This window comes from Dromiciops gliroides, chromosome 4 (genome assembly GCF_019393635.1).
Source record: "Dromiciops gliroides isolate mDroGli1 chromosome 4, mDroGli1.pri, whole genome shotgun sequence".
NCBI lineage: Eukaryota > Metazoa > Chordata > Mammalia > Microbiotheria > Microbiotheriidae > Dromiciops > Dromiciops gliroides.
In genome coordinates this window covers 327,377,991-327,392,282 of record NC_057864.1, presented here as the reverse complement: position 1 = coordinate 327,392,282, position 14,292 = coordinate 327,377,991, and the positions used below count along the sequence as shown (strand labels likewise).

Below are 14,292 nucleotides of genomic sequence, written 5' to 3'. Positions count from 1 at the left end.
TGGGGTACCCTGTATATAACATCAGCAGGACAATTCCTATCACCCCAATGACCTCTTTGTCTTGAATAAGTAGGACTTTTTGGGGGACATATTTTAAAAGTGTATCTTCATATTATATCTGATTACTATATGAACAAGAATTTTTAAGGAACTTTTTGAAAGGGAAAAGGAAAAGAGTAATTCTTCTCATAATAACTGTTTGTTGTCTGGTACTAATTCATCCACTGTTAATTTTGTTAGTGTTGCAGCTGTCAAGCCTTTGTTGGGCCAGATTGTGAACATAGCTATAGGGCCCTTCTGTTTGTTTTCCACTATTCTGGGTATTAAGACCACAGACTTTTGACTTATGTGGAGACTTTATGACTGACCAAATTTTCTGTAGTAAAAGAATGCATGTTTTATTTTGTTAGATTTGATTGACTTTATATGAGGAACAATTTAAGTTGTCATTCAGTCATTAAGCATTTATTAAGTTCCTGCTATATTCCAGGCAGTGTGCTAAGTGCTAAACCATCATAAGACCATTAGAGATATGAAGCTGGAAGGACCTTTAGAGGCTATCTAGTCCAGTTCCCACAGTTTACAGGTGAAGAAACTGAGGCCTATATAGGTTAAATGAATTGCTAAATGAAATCGCATAGCTAATGAGTGTCAAAGCTGGGTTTTACACCTCACTCAGGTCCTGTGGCTCCAAGTTCACCATGCTTTCTACTTTATGATGCTGCCAGTTATTGACCATTTAAAACTTTTTCAACTGTTATAATGACTCATGTTATTATTGGAAATATGCTGCAATTTACTTAGTCTCACCATGTATCCCTTCAATGCTCTTCACATCACCTATAATTTTGATTCTTCAGAGGAGCATAGGGTTATAGTGAAGAGCTGGAAGGGACATCAGCGATCATTTCAACTGTAAAATTTTACAGATGAGGAAACTGAGGCACAGAGAAGTTAAGTGATTTTCCCAATATCACACAGTAAATGTCTGAAGCAGGATTTCAACCCAGGACTTCCTGATTCCACTTCTATTGCCTAGTTCACTATGCTATGATCCTATAATTCTATGATGTCCCATTATTCAGAATTATATATTAAATGTGACATCATTTGGAGCTATATAGCACCATTAGGAGAGTATTGGTGTTAAAACAATGGTGGTTTGTATCAAGGAGCATCTTGGGATAGTTGACATTATATTGCACACCTTTCTCATTCTCTTATTCCTTTCATAGCATTCAAAAAGCATTAAGTACTTACTGTGCACCAGGGAAATATGAAGAATGAACAAACTTTCAAGGAGCTTATATTCTAATGGGGAAGACAACAAATACATATATAAATACATATAGCGGGGCAACTAGGTGGCACAGTGGAAAAAGCACCAGCCCTGGATTCAGGAGGACCTGAGTTCAAATTCGGCTTTAGACACTAGACACTTACCAGCTGTGTGACTCTGGGCAATTCACTTAACCCTCGTTGCCCCACAAATAAATAAATAAATACATATAGCACAAAATAAATGAATACAAATATATACACAGTAGTTTGGGAGGGAGGGAGGGCACTAGTATTTGGAGAGATGAGGATTTCATGCAGAAAACAGTGTTTAATCTGCATCCTAAAGAAAGAGAGGGGCTTTATAAGAGGGAGGTAAAGAGGCAGTACATTATAGGCCTATAGGATGGCCAACTCAAAGAGCTGGAGTTGGAAGATGCAGTCTCCTATATGAGCAATAGAAGTCCAGTTTGGCTAGATCAAAGCATGTAAGAGGAAATACCGTCCAATTAAGCTAGAAAGATAAGTTGGAGCCAGCTTGTATAAGGCTTTAAAAGGTATTTAGAGGAGTATCTTTTATTCTACAAATTTATTTATTTATTTATTTTGGTGGGGGCAGTGAGGGTTAAGTGACTTGCCATGGGTCACACAGCTAGTGCCAAGTGTCTGAGGTCGGATTTGAACTCAGGTCCTCCTGAATCCAGAGCCAGTGCTTTATCCACTGTGCCACCTAGCTGCCCCCAGTATCTTTTATTCTAGAGGCAATAAGAAGCCACCAGAGTTGATTGCGTAAGAGAGGAATATGGTTAGATCTGTGCTTACGGGAAAGTATTTTGGCAGGAGTGTTGTAGAATGGAGTGGAGGGGTGAGAGATTTGAGGAAGGGACAACAAATAAAAGGCTATTGCAATAATCTAGGCAAGAGGTGATAAGAGCCTGAACTAAGATAGTAGCTGTATAGATGGAGAGAAGAGGTCAATAGATATGAAGGTAGAAATGTGAAGGATTTGGCAACTGATTCAGTATGGAGTGAAAAGGCCAGGATGTTGCAGATATTATGGAACTGGGCAACTGGAAGGATGGGGGTATCTTTGGCAGAAATAGGAAAGTCTGGAAACATTGGATTTGGGGGGACAGTGAGTTTTGAATATGTTGGATTTAAGTTGTTGACTAGTCATCTGGTTTGAAATGGCAGTTGGTGACATAGGACAGAAACCCCATGGGAGAGACAAAGACTGAAGATAAAATATTTGAGTCATTTTCATAGAGATAATAGTTAAATCCATGGGAGCTAATGACGTTACCAGTAGTGTTTCGGAGAAAAGAAGGACTAAGAACCTTGGGGAAAACCCACAGTTAGTAGGTATAGTATGGATAATGAGCCAACTGGAAAACTGAAAAGAAGTAAACAAAAAGAAATGGTCAGACAAATATTATAAGTACTGAAGAAAATAGTGCTACAAAAACAGAGTATCCAAGAAGAGAGGTTTGGTCCCTAGTGTCATAAATAAGAAGGATTCAAACTGAGAAAAAAATCATCAGATTGGGCTATTAAAAGATCATTTGTGACTGGGGAGAACAGTTTGAGTTGAGTAGTGAAGTTAGAAGCCAGATTCCAAAAGGTTGAGAATTGAGAGAGGGCAGAGGAAGTAGAGGCAGCAAGTAAAAACAGCTTCTTCAAGGTCTTGACTGAGAAAGGCATGAGAGATCTGGCTTGAGAGGATGATTGGTTCTAATGAAGGGTTTTGGGATTTTTATTTTTTAGATGGAGGAGACTTGAACATTTTGGGGGGTTTTTTGTTTGTTTTTTTAGGGTGAGGCTATTGGGGTTAAGTGACTTGCCCAGGGTCACACAGCTAGTAAGTGTCAAATGCCTGAGGTCAGATTTGAACTCAGGTCCTCCTGAATCCAGGGCTGGTGCTCTATCCATTGTGCCACCTAGTAGTCCCCTTCACATGTCTTTTAAAAGGTTGAGATTGAGGAGGATGAATCAAGCATCATAAGAAGTTCTATATGAGAGGGACATAGGGATATGACCCTCCACTGAGATGGAAAGTGCCCCCCCCCCTTCGGCCTAGTGATCTGATTTCAAAGTCTTAAAGCCCCTTAGAGCCCCCTATTTCTCTCTCTGTTTTTTCTCTAGAGAGAGGCAATAATGGGAAGCTACTATCCCCCTTTCTAAATATAGGCATATCAACTTAAAAATTGCTTCATAATGGACTATATTCTTCTCACCAATGCAATGGTACAGAAGAGTTCCAGGGAATTCATGATAGAAGAGGATCTCCAAATCCAAGGAAAAAAAAAAAAGAACTGTGGAGTATAGATGCTGATTGAACCATACTATTTCTTTTGTTTTGGGTGCTGTTGGTTTTTTTTTCTATTTTGAGGTTTTGCATCACTGCTCTGATTTTTTCTCTTGTAACAGGATTAATGAAGAAATAGGATTAATGTTATTATGTGTATATATATGTGTGTGTGTGTGTGTATATATATATATATATATGTATATAGATATATAGATATAACCTATATCAGATTACCTGCTGTCTAGGGGAGGGGGGAGGGAGGGGAGGGAGGGAGAAAAATCTGAAATTGTAAAGCTTGTATAAACAAAAGTTGAGAACTATCTTTACATGTAACAGAAAAAATAAAATACCTTATATGTAAAAAAAAAAATTGCTTCATAGAGTCTGCACCGAGACATTATGTAGACATGATACATTGTTGCAGAAACAGAAAATTTTACAAAATAATCTAACAACCCAGGAGAGAGAGTTATCGCTGAACATTCCAGGAGAATGATTTATTGCTGAACCCAATTACCGCAGTTTGCTCAAATTAGATGTCTGTAAAGAGTATAAAAACTGCTTGGTTTCCTAATCCCGGTGTGTCACACCTCCTGGTTGTCCCAGTGAGTGTGGTGCACCTTTCTTTCGAAAGAAATAAAATCAATGCTTTGGCCTCCTTTCTCCTCGAGTCTCTATTACAGGGGTCAGTGGGTGTACTTCCCATCCCACTCATATAGAATACCAAAAGTGTGTTTGTTTTTCCATCTCAGAAATATGATTATAAATGAAATCCATACACTTTTACTATATCTAAAGTTATTGCTTACAGCTATTGAACTAAATAAATCTTGAACAAACTTCAGTCACTCAAGAAAAATTCAGTAAGCCATGCTACGTGTATACTAGAAACTGGGCAAAAGGCAAAAATGAAACATTCCCTGTCTTCTACTAGGGGAAAACATTTATCCAGAGAAGTGAATGCAGGTATATACAAAGTTATTTTCAAGGGGATGGTATTAGCAACTAATTGAGGTTGCTAACAGGAGATAGGGAAGAATTGATTCACTTGGTATTTCTTTAACAATTTTGAAGGAAACAGGAGACTAAAAGGCAACAGTGAGGGAGGTACAAGTGTATTAAAGCCATTGTAAAGGAATAGAAATGATTGATAGAATTTTGGATGAAGTGTGGTATATGAGGAATAGCAAGAAGACCAATTTGGTGATCTTAGGTTGCTGGGGGTGGGGTGGGGGTGGGGGTAGGGTAATTAATAGGAAGGTTTTTAAAAGATCATTTGGAGCCAAATTATAATTGTCTTTATTTTTTTTCTTTTTCTTTCTTCCTTTCTTTTTTTTTTTTTTGTGGTGGGGCAATTGGGGTTAAGTGACTTGCCCAGGGTCACATAGCTAGTGTCAAGTGTCTGAGGCTGGATTCGAACTCAGGACCTCCTGAATCCAAGGCCAGTGCTCTATCCACTGCGCCACCTAGCTGACCCTTGTAATTAATTGTCTTTAAAAGCTAAACAGAGGAATTAATATTTTATCCTAGAGGGAGCCATTGAAGTGATTTATGGAGTGGGGAATTTACATTGTCAAAACTACACTTTAAAAACATTACCTTGACAGCTGTGTAGAAGATGGATTGGAGTAGAGAGAGATTTGAGGGAGGGGGAGACCAAGAAGGCCATAACTGTAATCTTATCTGAGAGATGATAAAGAGTGAGGTTGGTGGCCATGTGAATACAGAGAAGAGGCAGGTTTTTGTGGAGGTAGAAATGGAAAGATTTGACAGCTGATTAAGTATGTAATATTTAGGTGAAGGAGAGTGAAAACTGGAGCATGACTGTGGTTGCAAATCTGGACAACTAGAAGGATTGTGGTGCCCTTAACAAAAATAAGAAATTTAAAGGTTCTGGGCTGTGGGGGAGGGTGGAGATTAGTTTAGCACTTGTTGAATTTTAGGTGCCTATAAGACATTAATTCTGAAATATTAAATAAGCAATTAGAGAAGTACATCTAGAGTTCAGGAGAAAGACTGGACATAAAGATTTGAAGGTCACCTGCATAGGTTCAATTATTTATTTATTAAGTGTCTGCTTTTTTGCCAGGCACTAAGCTAGATGCTGGAGATACAATGAAAAAAATGAAACCATTTCTACCTTCAAGGAGCTTACATTCTATCAGGGGAGACATTATGTACATATGTAAGTATTTACAGAATAAATACAAGGAAATCAGAGAGAGAAGACACTAATAATTGGTTTCAAGAAAAGCTTCATGGAGAAGGTGGCATTTGAGGCAGAAGTGAGGAGTGATTGCATTCCAGATATGAGGGAAACCCAGAGAGAAAGACTGGAGATAAATTTTCTGAGTAACAGAGAGAAGGCCAATTTGGCTAGATTGCAGAGTGCAGAAGGAGTTTGTTTAGTGAGCTAGAAAGAGTTTAGGGCCAGGTTATGTAAGACTTCTAAAAGCTAAATAGCAGAAGGGATCATATTTTATCCTAGAGTTGAGAGAAAATCACTGGAGTTGATTGAGTAGAAGAAAGACCTGGTCAGATCTGTAAAAACCAAATAAGCATTTATTGAACCCATACTGGGTTCCAGGAATCTTAAGTGCTGGAGATACAAAAAAAGAAGGTGGGGAGGGGTGGCAAAAAAAAAGTTCCTTACTTTCAGATGTGTTAGATAAGATAATCTTAGAGGGAAAGGTACTAGAAGCTGGAGAGACCTGAAAAGGCCTGCTCTGAGGAGATGGTACTAGAATTGAATCTTGAAGGAAGCCAAGGATTCTAAAAGGCAGAGGTGAAGAGGGAGAGCATCCCAAACTTGGAGGACAGCAAGTACAAAGGCAGAGAGGCAGGAGATAGTTTCATGTGTGAAGTCCAGGGTGATCAGACCACAGAGTGAATGAAAAGGAGAAAAATATAAAAATATTTAAAATGTAGCAAGGGTCCAGGTTACGAAGCAAAGTTTAATACCAGTGTATATATGAGTAGGTGGTGTGACATGGTCAGAACTATGTCTTAGGAAAATCACTTTGGCAGCTGTTTTGATGGATGGATTAGGAGTAGGAAGAGACTTGAGATAGGGAGACCAGTTAGAAGGCTACTTCGGTAGTGGAGGTGATAAAGTCTCTGCCTACAGTGGTTGCTACAAGAGTTAGGAGGAGGGAGTGAATACAAGAGATACTTAGAAATGTCACTTTCTAAGTAAAAAGCAAACTATGGAGCAGCTAGATGGCGCAGTGGATAGAGCACTGGCCCTGGAGTCAGGAGTACCTGAGTTCAAATTCGGCCTCAGACACTTAACACTTACTAGCTGTGTGACCTTGGGCAAGTCACTTAACCCCAATTGCCTCACTTTAAAAAAAAAAAAGCAAACTAATATGTCTACAGTATCTTAATAGTTTCTAAGTAAAGTTTGGTCACCTATAAAGTGCTACATAAATGTGAATTAAAGCGCTTTTTTTTTCTTTTGAAATGTGACATTCTACATACTTTTGAGAAATTCTTATATAGTACCAAAGCACTGTTACCAAAAAAATTGAGGGCAGCTCTCTCATTGATAAAAGTCTTCTTAGTGATCTTTCATTCTTAACCACATTCTTCCCACTCTTTCTTCACCTCCCTCCACCCAAAAACCCCCCAAAACCAGAAAAACAAAAACCTGTAGTTTTATCTGGAAAGCAAAACAATATTATTGGGTAAAAAAAATTATAAAAATAAAGAAAAATTAGAACACATTGATGATACAAATCTGACAGCTAAAAGATGTGCTTGTTTCGTGTAAAACATGCTTCTGGCAAAAGTGGAGGCCTCTAAGATGGTAAGTTGTGTTGACCATTCACAGATGTGATGACATATGGAAGCTAGTCCCAATGTACAGAAACCTGTTGTATGGTGCCAGCAATGAAGTATGAAAGCAGGTTGAATTTTGTAATGGCCACAAAAAGATAACAGCTAAAAGAATTTGTTCAAATCATGATATAAAAAGATATTCTAGTTCCTTGGATTTCCTTTTTTTTTATTTTTAAGAATTATCTTTCATTTTCATCTCACCTTAATTTCTAAACAAAGAATAAAAAAAGAATGCAGAAAAAGCAGTGCCATAAAACCATACAACACATTAACCAAGTCTGCTATGTTCCATGCCCTTAGCCCTCAATTCTCTGGGTCATTATTATTACACTATTCAGTTGTTGTTTTCTTTTCTTTCCATTTACAGTAGTTTAGTCAACCAACAAGCATTTTTTTAAGTGCCTATGTCCCAGGCACTATATTAAGCTCTAGGAATACAAAGAAAGGCAGAAAACAGTTACTGCTCTCAAGGAGCTCACTATCTAATGGGGAAGATAACATACAAATGACTGTAGAAACAAGATACATAAAAGTTGGAGGTAATCTTAAAGAATTGGAAATGGCATTTTAAAGAAGGTGCAACTATAGCTGAGACCTGAAGGCAGCCGCAATGTAAGGATGAAGGAGAGAGTTCTAGGTGTGAGGGACAGCCAGTGAAAATGCCTGGAGTCAGGAGGTGGGGTGTTGTATGCAAGGAACCACAAGGAGACCAGAGTACATGGGTGTGAATTATGGGTTAAGAAGACTGGTAGGTTAGGAAGGGCTTTATAAGCCAAAAAGAGGATTTTATATTTAATCCTGGAGGCAGGAAGGAGCCAGGGGAGTTTATTACATGGTATGACATTAACCTGTACTTTAGGAAGATTATTTTGACAGCTGAGTGGGGAGGGACTTGAGACAGGAAGAACAGGGAGCAAGCAACTGTAATAGGTCAGGTATCTTACACCAAAGGTGGTAATATCATCAGAGGAAAAATGGGGCATATACAACAGTTATTATTAGAAAGATAGAAACAATGAGACATGGCAAGGGGGAGGGCAGGGAAGTAAAAGAGAATGAGGAATTGAGCTTAATATCTACATTGAGAGCCCAAATGGCTGTGAAGATGACAGTATCTTTGACATTGTATATAGTCACTATACATATTATTTTTTAACTGGGCAGTATTATTGCATTATATTCATGTACCATAATTTATTTAGTTATTTACCACTTGATGAGTATCTATTTCCAGTTCTTTATTACTAAAAAGTGTTTCTATGAAGATTTTGGCACTTATAGGACCTTTTCTTTTTGTTTACCTCCCTGGAGTCAAAGAATAAACATTTTATAGTCACTTTTTTAGAATAATTCCAAATTGCTTTCCAGAATGGCTGGATCATTACACAAGTTAACCAGTGTTACTGGTTAACCAGTTTATTACTGTCTGTCTTTAACCTTTCAAGTCTTTTATTATCTTTTCCAGTATGCTAGGTTTGAGGTAAAACCTGTATTGTTTTGATTAAATGAAGGTAGAGAAAGTCACCTCACCATTTGAACTGGATCCACCATAAATTTATGTTATATATCTCAATTGGGCCCTCACTGCTGTTGGGCAATCCTACTATATCTTCCTTATTGATTCACTATCCTACTCTCCACAACCATTCTTCCAGACTTTTTCATCCCTTTGCAAATCTACCATGATTCCCTGTCCCCCCACTCTCTCAGCTGAGAATCTTGCCTCATATTTTACAGAAAAATTTAGGCCTTTTGCCATGCAGGTGCCTTCTGCCACTTCAACCAACTCACGTGATAAAGTGGCCTTACTCCTCACCAAGACTAATCCTTCTACTTGTTCAAGCAATCCTATTCCACCCCATTTCTTCCAGAAGATTGCTCCCTGTGTTACCCTCACTTTTTCACTTATTTCCCCCCTACACACACACACACTTATTTTCAGTATTTCTTTCTACTGGCTTATTTCCCACTGCCTACACATATGCCCTTGTCTTGCCTATCCTGAAAAGAACTCCGCACTTGACTCTTCTATACATGCTATCATCCTCTCTCTCTTCTTCATTTTGTAGCTAAACTCCTTGAAAAGGCTATCTACAATAGGTGCCCCGCTTTCTCTCCTCTCACTCTTAACCCCTTACAATCTGGCTTCCAACCTAACCATCCCACTGAATCTTTTTCCAGTTATCAGTGATCTCTTAGTTGCCAAATCCAGTGGCCTTTTCTCAGTTCTCATTCTCCTGAACCTCTCTGCAGCCTATGATACTTTTGATCACTCTCTCCTCCTAGAAGTGCTCTGTCTCTAGATTTTTGGGGCACCATTCTCCTGATTTCCCTCTTACCTATCTGACTGCTTCTTCTTTGTCTCCTTTGTTGAATCTTCCTCTAGATCATGCCCTGTAATTAATTATAGGTATCCTACAGGGTTCTGTCCTGGGTCCCCCTCTTTTCCCTCTATACTACTTCACTTAGTGATCTCAAAAGCTCTCATGGATTTAATTATCATCTCTCTGCTGATGATTTTCAAATCTTCCTTTCCTATCCCAGTCTGCTGAATTCCAGTCTTGCCATATTCAGATGCCCTGCAGATATCTCAAACTGGATGTCCAGTAGACATCTTAGACTCAGTATGTCCAAAATGGAACTCATTATCTTTCCCCTTAAACCCTCCCCTTCTTCTACCTTCTCTATTACTTTAGGGGGCAACACCATCCTCCCAGCCCCTCAGACTTACAACCTAGGATTTATTCTTGGCTCCTCACTATCTCTCACACCCCAGCCCCTATATCCAAAGCCTTTTGATTTCACTTTACAATATTTCTCAAATACATTCCCTTCTCTCCTCTGACACTGACACCACTCTGGTGCAGGCCCTTATCATCTCACACCAAAATTATTTCAGTAGCCTGCTATTGGGATCTGCTTGCCTCAACTCTTCCCACCACAATCCATCTTCCATTTGACCACTAAAATAATTTTCCTAAAAAGCAGGTCCATTCATGGCACACACCCTCCACCTACTCAGCTCCTAATGGCTTCCTATTGCCTCTGGGAGCAAATATAAAACATTGTTTAATATTCAAAGTCCATCATAACCCATTCCCTATACCACCACCCTTTCTAGTTTTCATATATTTTACTCCCGTACCCTTCAGTTCAGTGACACTGGCCTCCCGACTATCCCATGAACAAGACTCTCCATCTCTAAGCTCCAGACATTCTCTCTGGTTGTCTTCCATCCTGGAATGTTCTTCCTGTACTCTTTTTTTTTGGGGGGGGGTGAGGCATTTGGGGTTAAGTGACTTGCCCAGGGTCACACAGCTAGTGTTAAGTGTCTGAGGTCAGATTTGAACTCAGGTACTCCTGAATCCAGGGCCCCTGCTTTATCCACTGCACCATCTAGCTGCCCCCTTCCTGTACTCTTGACTACTCACCTTCCTGGGTTTAAGTTCCAACTAAAATCTCTTCTTTAGGAAGTATTCCCCAATTTCTTAATTCCAGTGCCTTTACTTCATTGTTTACTATTTATACTGTATATAGCTCTCTTTGTGTACGTTTGTTTACATTTTGGCTCCCCTGTTACAGTGTAAATTCCTTGAAGGCAGGGACTATTTTTTTGCCTCTTTCTTATCCCTGGCACATAGCATAGTGCCAGGCATATAGTAGATGCTTAGTAAATGTTTATTGAGTAACTAATTATCTTCCTCCATTAACATGTAAGGTTCTTGAGGACAGGTAATGTCTTCTTTTTGCTTATATTTGTATTCTCAGCATTTAGAACAATGCTTGGCACATAGCAAATGCTTCATAAAGGCTTATTAACAACTTTTTTTTTTTTTTTAGTGAGGCAATTGGGGTTAAGTGACTTGCCCAGGGTCACACAGCTAGTAAGTGTTAAGTGTCTGAGGCCGCATTTGAACTCAGGTACTCCTGACTCCAAGGCCAGTGCTCTATCCACTGCGCCACCTGGCTGCCCCAACAACTTACTTTTTTAAACTTAAAAAATAGAAACCTTCAGAATTTGCTTCTTAAAACACATGAAGTTCCTATATTTTAGGCTCTTATCTTATCTTTTTAAGTCTAGATGGGCAAATAATTGCAGTTATGATACCAAGAATTTTCAAGTACTTATGCAAATTCTTATTATTGCAACTGTATTCAGAATCTGTCATGGGAAATTCCTGAACTGTTTTAGGAAACAATTAACTTACATTTTAACAATGGAGCCTCTTGAAAATATTGACCTCTGAGGAGGTCCATGCTTTCAGACTGCTTTTTAGGTCCTTTTGTTAACTTCAGTAAGCTGAAGCACCTTCCTAGACAAATAATGTTATAGAGAGGTCATCTAGTGTGGTAGTAGTTTTTAAGAAAATATTTTTCATTATGCAGGAAATAATATGGAAACTATTTCCTTTCAACAAACATCTATTAAGACCTATTGTTCAGGGGGCAGCTAGATGGCACAGTGGATAGAGCACCAACCCTGGATTCAGGAGGACCTGAGTTCAAATTTGTCCTCAGACACTTGACACTTACTAGCTGTGTGACTCTGGGCAAGTCACTTAACCCTCATTGCCCCATGCAAAACAAACAAACAAATAAATAAATAAATAAAAATGTTGAATGACTATTGATTTAAAATGTGCACATTTTTTCCTCCAATAAAATGTAAAAAAAACCAACCTGTTGTTCAGAGCATCATACTAGGTGCTAGACAAGAAACATAGCAAAAAATAAAGTATTGCCTTTGCCCTTTTTGGAGTCTATAGTATAGTGAGCTCATAATCATAGTTCTTTCTAAGTTATTATAAAATTGAACATTATGTATTTTTTGTAATGTGTACTAATAGTTTCTCATTTATTGTAATAATCATATGTCCCACATCCACTTTTATGTGACACCAAGGAAAAGTCTGTCAGTATGGGAAAAGTGTTATATTTCTTGTTTTTTTTGGTGGGGGGGTTGAGGCAATTGGGGTTAAGTGACTTGCCCAGGGTCACATAGCTAGTAAGTGTCAAGTGTCTGAGGCAGGATTTGAATTCAGGTCCTCCTGAATCCAGGGTCAGTGCTCTATCCACTGCGCCACCTAGCTGCCCCTAGTGTTATATTTCTTGAAGCTTTTATTTTATGGTATTGTTATTTTCAAGTATTTTATATAATACAGAGTTCTGTTCATCATCAAGTAATTGTTCTTTCTCTTCTCCCTACCCTCTTTTTTTTCCTTTTTTAAATCACAGGGCTCCACGATTTAAAGGTTTCCAACAGCAGGACAGTCAAGAACTTCTCCATTATTTACTGGATGCAATGAGGATAGAAGAAACAAAGGTGAAGTTTCTTGTGATTATTCTTTTTAAAATATGTATATTTTAAAAATACCAATGTGCCTATTTTCCATAATGTAGACAGTAACCTGCAGAGATGTAATATCGTTATAGAATTCAATTTCAAAAGAACTCGAGTTTATAAATGGTTCTTTTAATTTTCTTTATCAAGATCATTTTTCTGCCGCTCTGGCACAACTGTATAATAACCTCTGGCCATAAGCAGCAGTCCATTGATTTTTATAACTTCAATTTTTAAAAAACCTACATTTTAGTCATTTTTTCCTACTTTGTTCATACAGAATTTTTTCAAAATAACTATAAGAATTAATATTCTTTTAAAGCTAAAAAGCAACATGCAGTAAAGCAACCATATCCTTCAAAGAAAAAAAATCATTATACCTTAAGCCTTACACACACCCTTCCATTTCTACTGTTATAGAAATTTCTACTGTCATGAACTGAAGTAGTGCAGCTCTGTATCTTTATTGCTCCTAATTTATCTTCTTGTCCAACTTCCATTAGAGGGGAACGAGGTAGGATTAGAATTTTCTAACAATTGGGCTAAAATATGTACTTCATGAGATTATCCTAACCAGTGTTAATTTATATTATTGTTATATTGATTATTCATGTATTTTAGCTAAACTTTATCATGAAGTCACAAAACCCTGTTGTGACATCATTTAGCCATCTATAAGATTCTCCCTGTGTAACTATATATAACCTATTCTTCCAGTTCACTTACTTGTTTCTCTTTTTTTGTTTGTTTGTTTTTGGGTGTTTTTTTTTCCCAGGGCAATTGGGGTTAAGTGACTTACCCAAGGTCACACAGCTAGTAAGTGTTAAGTGTCTGAGACCGGATTTGAACTCAGTTACTCCTGAATCCAGGGCTGGTGCTCTATCTACTTCACCACCTAGCTGCCCCTACTTGTTTCTATTGATGATGTCAAGGCAGCTAGCTGGAACAGTCGATTGAGCTGAATCCTGGAGTCAGGAAAATTCATCTTCATGAGTTCAAATCTGGTTTCAGACCCTTAGCTGAGTGACCCTGTTTGTCTCCGTTTCTTCATCTGTAAAATGATCTGGAGAAGGAAATGGCAAACCACTCCAGTACCTTCTCCAAGAAAACCCTAAATGGGAGAATTCATGAAGGGTCAAACTGAAACAATTGAACAACAACAACACAACATTGATGGTGTCGTATCTCCTCCCCCCCCCCCCCCCCAGTTAATCAGATTCAAAACCTGGGAGTGCCCTAGCATTCCAACCATACTAGATTACTAGCTTTTTTGTGGTTTCATTCTTCCATCACCACACTATCATCCTGTCTGACACTTACACAGGACTTCCTACACTGAAACAAACTCACCTCACATTTCTGCCTATTAAAGGCTTGGCACAAGTGCTAGTTCTTCCATGAAGCCTGCCCCGATTTCACCTCAGTGAAAAGTATTTTCTACTTCCTTCTTTATATGCATTGTTTTGTATTTCTTCTTGCTATTCATCACATTCTGTTTTGTATTGTACTATATTTTCTTATCTCT

At 38.3% G+C, this 14,292-nt stretch overlaps 1 protein-coding gene across 3 annotated transcripts in view; it reads left to right on the top strand.

The window, feature by feature from the left end:
- The window catches only part of USP45 (ubiquitin specific peptidase 45), a 90,109-nt gene that overhangs the window by 48,422 nt on the left and 27,395 nt on the right, over positions 1-14,292 (top strand). For all 3 annotated transcript variants that reach the window (XM_044001355.1, XM_044001354.1, XM_044001356.1), the window contains one exon: positions 12,662-12,749. In XM_044001355.1, the coding sequence (XP_043857290.1) occupies positions 12,662-12,749 (88 nt within the window). The remainder of the gene's footprint in view (positions 1-12,661; positions 12,750-14,292) is intronic.